This window comes from Oncorhynchus kisutch, linkage group LG29 (assembly GCF_002021735.2).
Source record: "Oncorhynchus kisutch isolate 150728-3 linkage group LG29, Okis_V2, whole genome shotgun sequence".
NCBI lineage: Eukaryota > Metazoa > Chordata > Actinopteri > Salmoniformes > Salmonidae > Oncorhynchus > Oncorhynchus kisutch.
In genome coordinates, this window is record NC_034202.2 from 22,649,068 (window position 1) to 22,659,292 (window position 10,225).

At 42.2% G+C, this 10,225-nt stretch overlaps 1 protein-coding gene across 1 annotated transcript; it reads left to right on the forward strand.

Annotated features, from left to right (window-relative positions):
* The first annotated feature begins 1,678 nt into the window (after positions 1 to 1,678).
* Positions 1,679 to 9,965, forward strand: LOC116358315 (uncharacterized). The gene is made up of 4 exons (XM_031809602.1): positions 1,679 to 1,969; positions 3,489 to 3,668; positions 7,452 to 7,613; positions 7,906 to 9,965. Exons 2-4 carry the CDS (start codon positions 3,491 to 3,493, stop codon positions 8,325 to 8,327), a joined length of 762 nt encoding a protein of 253 aa, XP_031665462.1. The 5' UTR covers positions 1,679 to 1,969; positions 3,489 to 3,490; the 3' UTR covers positions 8,328 to 9,965.
* The last annotated feature ends 260 nt before the right edge of the window (positions 9,966 to 10,225 follow it).

Sequence of the window (10,225 nt, forward strand, 5' to 3'; positions counted from 1 at the left end):
ATTGGTACAGCTTTATGTAGGCCCTAACAGTTTGTGGGCACCGTTTGTCACCATTATAGTGCAAAGAATGTATTATTTAGTGTTGTGTTGTGTAGAGGCTTTGCTGGCATGCATCCCAATTTTGGGGGGTTGAGTTTGCCCCAACAAGATTTACATGCTAAAATCGCCACTGGGGACTAAGATGTGGTATGGAGTTCGATTTGGCCTCTGCATTACTCCTGGTCTCCACATTTGTGTCACACACTCCATATGGAGCCTCCAACCACATTTTTGGATCAAGCATAAATTGTTTTTTAAAGTTGCTCCGGGAAGGCAATAAGAATGAATGCCCTGACTTCTGGAAAGGCCGTATCACCAAATAAGCTGCACAGCCAATGCAGACTTCAGATTGACGTCCCAAGCACCCCGGATAGCAATGGCCTTTATAATTTCTGGTAATCCAGAGGAAGAGAGAGAAGGAAGCGAGATGTTTGAAATGGAAAAGTGGTAGCTTATGAAAAATAAGAACATCAAGACGAAGCAGCTGCTTTATAAGTGGTATGCACTGTTGAGCACTACACCCCGAGAGGTTCATGCTGATTGTGCAGAGATTGTGACAGCCGGTTAAATGCCGTCCCTTGAGAAGGCAAGAACAAGATGTATGTCAGGAGAAGTGCAGTATTATCATAAGGATAAATATACCTGGAATATGGAGGAGGAATGGAGGGAAAAAGAGAAGCAGAGGAAGTCTAAGAGAGAGAGGGAGGAAGAGGGTGAGATTGAGTCTGTTAAAAATAGCGGGAAAAGGGAAATGGTTTGTTAAAGAAGAATGGTAGAAAGTGTAAGCAGAGTGAGCTGAAGACAGGAGGTGGTGGGTGTGGTGAAGTTCTCGGAGGCCGAGGCTTTTACCGAGGGTCAGCATGAAGATGAGTGTGTGACAGCAGGAGTGAAGTTTTTGGAAAAGTGGACCCTTGCCTTTTAGCTGATCCATTTGTGGGTGAAAACAGTGTTGGGTGCTGTGGAATTGGTGAGGGTAATCAGAAGTGGTCTTGTGGTAATTGTTTGTGTTTCTGCTGGTCAGAGGGAGAAGGCGCTCCGTGTTAAACAAATGAGGACAAGAAAGGTAAATTGTTTTCTCCCAAGAAAAGGGTGCCAAAGGAGTGATTACTGGGGTAGCAGTAAATGTAAAAGTTGACCAATTTAAGGGGAAGATTCACAGTGTTTGTGATGCTTGTCGTTTGAGGTAGGACTAAATAGATGTAAATAGTGGAGTAGGGTGGTGTTATTTTTAAGAAATTGTGAGTGTAGTGTTAAAATTAGAAGGTAGGGTGTTTGTTTATTTATTGCTTTTTTCAAGCAAAGTATAAGGGAGGAGGCGGTAATGCAACATTTATTGGATGCCAACCGCCGTTAAACCTCATCGAAGAAAAAGGAAGGAAGAGGAAGCGAGAGGATCAACTCGGCGGCAAATCTGCTCCCCCAGCAGGTTGCGTTTTTTTTCGTTGTTTCGCCCACCTAGCAAGTCGTTTTGTATGTAGGTCAATGACAATGTCGAATTTGGTCAACTACAATATGAATGCCTTATATGTTACGTGAGGTTTATTTGATCGAATATAAGTTTCGTAATGCTTAAATTGTTATGAGTGTACAGATATAAGTAGGACACGTGACATCCCGGCAATTTTGAGGGGGAAAAAAAACACTTTTTATTGGAGTTGCCTCTAGATGGACATGCATATTCATTCATGTGATGGGGCAGTTGCATAGCGTAGAAAGGATAGGCGGGAACTCCCATTTTTAGGGCGGAGAGACATGTATCTTGTCAGTATATCCATTATTTTTGGCTAAATACAAACGAGATAATCCCGTGTTGAAATGGATTGAGATTACGTCAACTAAAAAACGATAGATTTTTTGCCACACCTATCAGTCATTGAGATATATATGAATAATTATATGTTCGTGGATTTCATTGTTTTTTTTTAGCTCGGTAAGTAACGTTAGCCATAGAAGTAGCTTGGGTATAGTTGTTGTTGTGCCCGTGCATTTTAAATAGCCATCTAGTTACTTGATTGATAATTTATTATCTGAGTTCATTCAGGGCACGAGAGGGGTTGGAAATGTGACATTTCGAAATGCCTAATTTTACACACCCATCATGTATAGCTAGCTTTTCAGACAACAAACTGAACAATAGACGATTCAGTTGTTTCGCATGACGTTTTTATTTGTATTATTTGGTTATCCCTGAATAGCACGTAACGTTAGCGAGTCTACATTTTAGTCTCAAGCATACTTTGTAGTGTATTGGGCTAGGCTTGGTGCTGGTTAGGGAAGGGTTAAATGCTATATGCATTACCTAACAATGTCAGCTAATTTGATTCTGAGAAAATATTGCTGTTCTTAGAACAGCTCTCTCATTTTAGGTATCCCTACATTCGGTTTACAGTAGTAATGTTCCTACAACCTGCACCTGTGCATAATCTCTCTTTACTTTGTAGGTGTAAACTGTATTTACATTGGAATCATATTATTATACTGAACAAAAATATAAATGCAACAATTTCTAAGATTTTACTGAGTTACAGTTCATATAAGGAAATCAGTCAATTTAAATAAATGAACTAGGCCCTAATCTATGGATTGGGCATGTGCGCAGCCATGGGTGGGCCTGGGAGGACATGAGCCCACCCAATTGGGAGCCGGGCCCACTCACTGGGGAGCCAGGTCCAGCCAATCAGAATCAGTTTTTAACCCACAAAAAGGCCTTTATTACAAACACAAATACTCCTCAATTTCATCAGCAGCCCTGGTGGCTGGTCTCAGACAGTCCCGCAGTTGTAGAAGCTGGAGGTGGAGAACCTGGGCTGGCGTGGTTACACGTGGTCTGCGGTTGTGAGGCCAGTTGGACGTACTGCCAAATTCTCTAAAACGATGATGGAGGTGGCTTATGGTAGAGAAAGAAATGAATGTTAAATTCTCTAGCAACAGCTCTGGTGGACATACCTGCAGTCAGCAGGCCAGTTGCACGCTATTTCAAAACTTGTGACAAAACTGCACATTTTTGTGGATTTTTTTTCTCCCCAGCTCAAGGTTAACATGCCACACCTGTCAGATGGATGGATTATTTTGTCAAAGGAGAAATGCTCACTAACAGGGATGTAAACAAAGTTGTGCACAAAATTGGAGAGAAATAAGCTTTTTGTGTGTATGGAACATTTCTGTGAAAAACAAATTCAGCTCATGAAATATGGGATGAACACTTTACATGTTGTGTTTAATATTTTTGTTCACTATACATCTAACATAACCATACACATTGCTTGTCTGAAACAGTAAAAAAAAAATCCAGTCCAGACTAGTACAACACCCAGCCTAAATGCTGACATCACATTTATGCATTTGGCAACTGTTGCATAGTCTCTGAGGTTGAAAAACCTTTCTCTGTTGTAAAGCAGCATCATTTGTAAAAAATTGTTATTGGTAAATCCATTGTGTCTCCCCTCCAGCCATGACTCTGAGCATGTCTCCGGCTGCGGTGTGCCAGTGCTTTACGCTGGTGTCACTGTGCACATCCATCGCCGACCCAAACTGGATCCAAGTCATGAACAACACTGACCCTGGAGGCAAACAGCTCATCTATGGTGTGGCTTTCATACTGCATGCTCCCCAGAACCTCACTGACACAGGTAGGGGCAAGACTGGAGGTGGAAGAAGTGTTGTACTGAGGATTGTCTTTTCATTCTTATCAAGTAATATTGGTCGTATGTACGGAATACACATGGTATACACCGTCCAATGACATGCTTGCTTGCAGGTTCCTTCTCGACAATGCAACATCAATAAGAAATTAAATAATATAAACAAAGTAAATCAGTAGCATATAATAAACATTTTGGCATAAGTATAATACAGGAAGACAATATATATAGTCCAATATTTACATGTGTTTTGGGGAAAGGATGGATTGGGGGGGCAAGTGTCATGTTGACACTGTTAAAATGTGCTCATGCTATGTCTGATAATATGTGTCTGTATTCTATTCTTCTATGTTTGCATTGTCCATATGTAATTGTGTGTATTCCCTGCTTGAGCACATTAGTCTGTGAGCAGCTGTGGGTGTACTGTAAATGTTTATACAGGGCCATCGGGAAAGTATTCAGAACCCTTGATTTACAACCTTATTCTAAAATGGATAAAATAATAAATGTACACACAATACCCCATAATGACAAAGCGAAAACATTTTTTTTTTTTTTTTGCAAATGTATAAAATAGAAATACCTTATAACTATTCAGACCCTTTGCTATGAGACTCGAAATTGAGTGCATGTGCATCCTGTTTCCATTGATCATCCTTGATGTTTTTAAAACTTGATTGGAGTCCACTTGTGGTAAATTCAATTGATTGGACATGATTTGGAAAGGCACACACCTGTTTATATCAGGTCTCGAAGTTGACCGTGCATGTCAGAGCAAAAACCAAGCCATGAGGTTGAAGGAATTGTTTGTAGAGCTCAGAGACAGGATTGTGTCGAGGCACAGATCTGGGGAAAGGTACCAAAACATTTCTGCAGCATTGAAGGTCTTCAAGAACACAGTGGCCTCCATTCTTTAAATGGAAGAAGTTTGGAACCACCAAGACTCTTCCAAGAGCTGTCTGCCCGGCCAAACTGAGCAATCGGGGGAGAAGGGCCTTGATCAGGGAGGTGACCAAGAACCCGATGGTCACTCTGACAGAGATTGAGTTCCTCTGGAGGTGGGAGAACCATCCAGAAGGACAACCATCTCTGCAGCACTCCAACAATCAGACCTTTATGGTAGAGTGACCAGACGGAAGCCACTCCTCAGTAAAATACACATGACAGGCCCCATGGAGTTTGCCAAAAGGCACCTAAAGACTCTCAGACCATGAGAAACAAGATTCTTTGGTCTGATGAAACCAAGATGTAACTTGGTCTGAATGCCAAGCGTCATGTCTGGAGGAAACCTGGCACCATCCCTACGGTGAAGCATGGTGGTGGCAGCATCATACTGTGGGTTTAATTTTCAGCGGCAGGGACTGGGAGACTAGTCAGGATCGAGGCAAAGATGAATGGTGCAATATTTTTATTTTATCTTTATTTAACTAGGCAAGTCAGTTAAGAACAAATTCTTATTTTCAATGACGGCCTAGGAACAGTGGGTTAACTGCCTGTTCAGGGGCAGAACGACAGATTTGTACCTTGTCAGCTCGGGGATATGAACTTGCAACCTTTCGGTTACTAGTCCAACGCTCTAACCACTAGGCTACCCTACCGCCCCAGAGAGATCTTTGATGAAAACCACCTGCTCCAGAGCACTCAGGAACTCCGACTGGGGTGAAGGTTCACCTTCCAACAGGACAACGACCCTAAGCACACAGCCAAGACAACGCAAGAGTGGCTTCGGCACAATTTTCTGAATGTCCTTGAGTGGCCCAGCCAGAGCCCGAACTTGAACCTGATCGAACATCTCGGGACAGACCTGAAACTTGCTGTGCAGCAATGCTCCCCATCCAACCTGACAGAGCTTGAGAGGATCTGCAGAGTAGAATGGGAGAAACTCCCCAAATACAGGTGTGCCAAGCTTGTAGTGTCATACCCAAGAAGACTTGAGGCTGTAATCGCTCCCAAAGGTGCTTCAACAAAGTACTGGGTAAACGGTCTGAATAATTACAGTACCAGTCAAAAGTTTGGACACACCTACTCATTCCAGGGTTTTTCTTTATTTTTTACTATTTTCTACATTGTAGAATAATAGTGAAAACATCAACTATGAAATTACACATATGGAATCATGCAGTAAACAAGGTGTTAAATAAATCAAAATATATTTTATATTTGAGATTCTTGAAAGTAGCCACCCCTTGTTTTGATGACAGCTTTGCACACCCTTGGCATTATCTCAACCAGATTCATGAGGGAGTCAGTCACCTGGAATGAATTTCAATTAACAGGTGTGCCTTGTTAAAAGTTGTGGAATTTCTTTCCTTCTTAATGTGTTTGTTTGAGCCAATCAGTTGTGTTGTGAGAAGGTAGGGGTGGTATACAGAAGAGAGCCCTATTTGGAAAAAGACCAAGTCCATATTATGGCAAGAACAGCTCAAATAAGCAAAGAGACATGACAGTTTATCATTATTTTAAGGCATGAAGGTCAGTCAATCCCAGAAAATGTCAATAAATTTGAACGTTTCTTCAAGTGTAGTTGCAAAAACCATCAAGCACTATGATTTTAAACTGGCTCTCATGAGGACTGCCACAGGAAAGGAAGATCTAGAGTTACCTCTGCTGCAGTCGATAAGTTCATTAGAGTTACCAGCCTCAGAAATTACAGCCCAAATAAATGCTTCACGGAGTTCAAGTAACAGACACATCTCAACATCAACTGTTCAGAGGAGACTGCGTGAATCAGGCCTTCATGGTCGAATTGCTGCAAAGAACCCACTACTAAAGGACACCAATAAAAAGAAGATACTTGCGTGGGCCAAGTAACACAAGAAATAAACATTTAGACCGGTGGAAATCTGTCCTTTGGTCTGATGAACCAAATTTGAGATTTTTGGTTCCATTCCAACCGCCTTGTCTTTGTGAGATGCAGAGTAGGTGAACAGAGGATCTTTTCATCTGTGGTTCCCACCGTGAAGCATGCAGCAGGAGGTGTGATGGTGTAGGGGTGTTTTGCTGGTGACACTGTGATTTATTTAGAATTCAAGGCACACTTAACCAGCATGGCTACCACAGCATTCTGCAGTGATACGCCATCCCATCTGGTTTGCGCTTAGTGGAACTATCATTTGTTTTTCAACAGGACAATGACCCAACACACCTCCAGGCTGTATAAGGGCTATTTGACCAAGAAGGAGAGGGCTGGAATGTTGCATCAGATGACCTGGCCTCCACAATCACCTGACCTCAACCCAATTGAGATGGTTTGGGATGGGTTGGACCGCAGAGTGAAAGAAAAGCAGCCAACAGGTGCTCAGCATATGTGGGAACTCCTTCAAGACTGTTGGAAAAGCATTCCAGGTGAAGCTGGTTGTGAAAATGCCAAGAGTGTGCAACGCTGTCATCAAGGCAAAGTGTGGGTACTTTGAAGAATATAAAATATATTTTGATTTGTTTAACACTTTTTGGTTACTACATGATTCCATGTGTTATTTTGTAGTTTTGATGTCTTCTCTCTTATTCTACAATGGAGAAAATAGTACAAATAAAGAAAAACCCTTGAATGAGTAGTTGTGTCCAAACTTTTGACTGTTACTGTATGTCATATTTCAGTTGTGTTTCTAATAAATTTGCTATAATTTCTACAAACCTGATTTTGCTTTGTCATTATGGGGTATTGTGTGTAGATTTTTCCCCCCCTGATCAATTTAATACATTTTAGAATAAGGCTGTATCGTACAAAATGTGGAAAAAGTAAAGTGGCATGTGTGCGTTCCCTCCCTGCAGGTCCCCTGGGTGGTGTAAATGGCTGGGGGGTGTGGCTGCTCTATGCCCTGGCGGCTCTGTGCTACAGTGCTGTCCTGCTCTCCAGCTCCTCCTTCCTATTGGACTTTCTGGGGACTGGGATGTCCCACCCTCGACTGGTGGTGTTACTCCACATCTCCACAGGTAACCTAACTTCTCTGTCTCATTTTTATTTATTTCTCTCTTGCTCTCTTTTGCTGTCTTTTTCTGTTTTCTCACTCACTAAGGGCTTATCACAATACTGTCATCACTTGAAGAAGAATGCACTCTCACAGGTCTCTCAAAATATGAACTCTCATAGAATGACGAGCCATGTTTGCTGAGCCATGTTAGCTTACATCACTCTCTGCAGTTCTCTCTGGGATTAATTAGTATGTCATTCTCTCTCTCTCTCTCTTACCCACTCTCTCTATTTTCTTCCTTCCTCTCTCCCCAGTGGTTCTCCTCCTGTCTGTTCTGGGAATGTGTGGGGCCTGCCTGTACATCATCCACTGCAACCTTCAGGAGGGCAAGCTTGGGCCACTGTGGGAATGGGTGGGGGGCTGGACCTGGCCTGGGTCTGGCTCCAGGAGCCAGGGAGGGGTGGCGGGGATGAAGCCTTACCCAGGGGAGAGCTTCTACATCACCATGCTGGGCCTGCTCTTCTCCTGCCTGGCCGGTGTGATCAGCCTGAGCACCCTGGGGGACCCCACCTCCACCCAGAGGGACTACACAGCTGTGGTGGAGTGGGATGACAGTGACACAGAGCCCCTTACCCCCAGGGAGCAGGGAGTGGGACAGTCTGACGAAGAGGAGGGGGTAGGAGACGTGTTGCCTGAAATTACTCAGGGGGAGGTGGGTGGAAGTGGAGACTCCTAAAGGGGTTTCTCAGACCACTAGAGGTAGAGGTTTGAATGTGTGGCCCAAAATGGCTTAGTTTCGGGCTAGAATGAAAACCAGGACCACACCACACATGGCCTGTAACAGACTTAATTAGACAGCAGTGCTGGCGCCTTCCCTGTTCATGTTTTGAATCCCTATTGCTTCACTGGACCAAGCTGGTGGAATCCAGCCAGGAGCCAAAAAAGAGACCAGATACGTTTCCTAATGTTGTTTTAATGTTTGTCTGCCTAAAACATGCCTTCTCGGGGTATGTACAGTTGCACAACATCAAGTCAATAACCCATTTACCCATTTTTCCTTGTGGGAGTTTATGCCCAGCGTCTCACACTTGACCCGACCAAGATAAATCGTTCTTTGGCTAGCTGTGATATTTGGAAAAGTGTGACAAGAATGTAACACGGTTAAGCTATTTCTGTCTGTGTGTGACCAGGGAAAGTGAGAGTCTGTATGTTATAATTGATGTGTGATGCAAATGATATGCCCTTCCTGCTCATCAATGGGAACAAGCTTTGACCCTGTTCACATTACTGCAAAATAACCACTGGGGAATGTTCCGGATCAGCGAATGGTTTGTAACAGTTCAGAACCAGAAAATATGTTCAATGAGCAGAAGTTCAGACTGCTTAACATTGCGATCCTAACACAGTACAATCACCTATTCTCCTCTTCTAGTTAACATAAAAATCCCTAGAGAAAGGTTTTTCTGATTATTTTCTTTTTAACAGGTTGTTTTTTAACGTATGCATTATTTGAACTTCTTAAACCCTTTGCACAGTCTTCCATAGTGACACTTTAAGTTTAATCACAGATTTCTATGGAAGATTTACCTGAAGTATACTGAAACTGGAGTTTCCTCTGAGAAATTCCATTTAAAAAGCCCATTTGGCTTCTATTATGGCCACTATAGCTTTAATCACAAATTGAGGAACTATTTATTAGCATGGTTGTTTACTACTATAGGAAAGATTGAGTGGGAATATGAAGTCTTTCCTTTCCACAGTAGGTAGTGTAAATACATGGCTCTTGCCTTTAAATGACTTGCTATCTAGTCATATTTGAATATGATGTATTAAATATTTGATGTGCTTAAATATTTATTGTTTCATAAAATGACACTGCTATTGGTCACTAGATACCTCAGATCACTGTGAAAATATATCCCAGTTTGGCATCTTTAGGCGTCTACATTACAGCACAAACCACTGTATGTATGCATATCCTACTTGAAGGTAACCAATAAGACAAGCTCCTTGATGGCGCTTGGTTGCATGTGACGGTAGGGCCATGGATATCGACTTGATAAATTAAGATGTCTGCCTAGAATCAGGTTTTCCTTACCCGCTTATACCCTCAAGGCCTTTTTCCTGGACACAGATTAATCTTAGTCCTGGACTAGGAAACATTTTCAATGGAGATTTTCGATGGAGGTTTTTAGTTCAAGACTAGGCTTAATATGTGTCTGGGAAACCGTCCCTCAATCTTTTCCTCAGGTACATAGGAAGACGTTCCTTCTCTTATTCCAGGGTCACAGTCCCATCTCTATGAATCCGACTTTTCATTGTTGTTGTTTATGATGCTATTTATTCATTAAACTACTTTTGCGTATTTGTAAAACATGTGTACATGCATTTTCTTTTTGTTCCAGAACAGAAGTGTCCAGTCCAGTTACTCTCATTCCTACTCATCTGCTTTATGTGTTGGTGTCTGTCATCTCTGCCTCTATAGGTTAATTTCCAACCAACATCATCAGGAAATGGTCTTCATCCAAGACCGCACATGACCAGGTATTAACTTAGAATGTACATGGTAATTATCCAGTAATAACCTACAGTATGAATAACTTTTTTTCTTTGGGATTCATTTAAACAAGCCCC

Excerpts from the sequence above, each read along its gene's own strand:
- LOC116358315 (XM_031809602.1), top strand. The coding sequence starts at position 3,491 with ATGACTCTGAGCATGTCTCCGGCTGCGGTGTGCCAGTGCTTTACGCTG. Across the intron at positions 3,669-7,451 it reads CCAGAACCTCACTGACACAG|GTCCCCTGGGTGGTGTAAAT; the intron begins GTAGGGGCAAGA and ends CCCTCCCTGCAG. Across the intron at positions 7,614-7,905 it reads GTTACTCCACATCTCCACAG|TGGTTCTCCTCCTGTCTGTT; the intron begins GTAACCTAACTT and ends CTCTCTCCCCAG.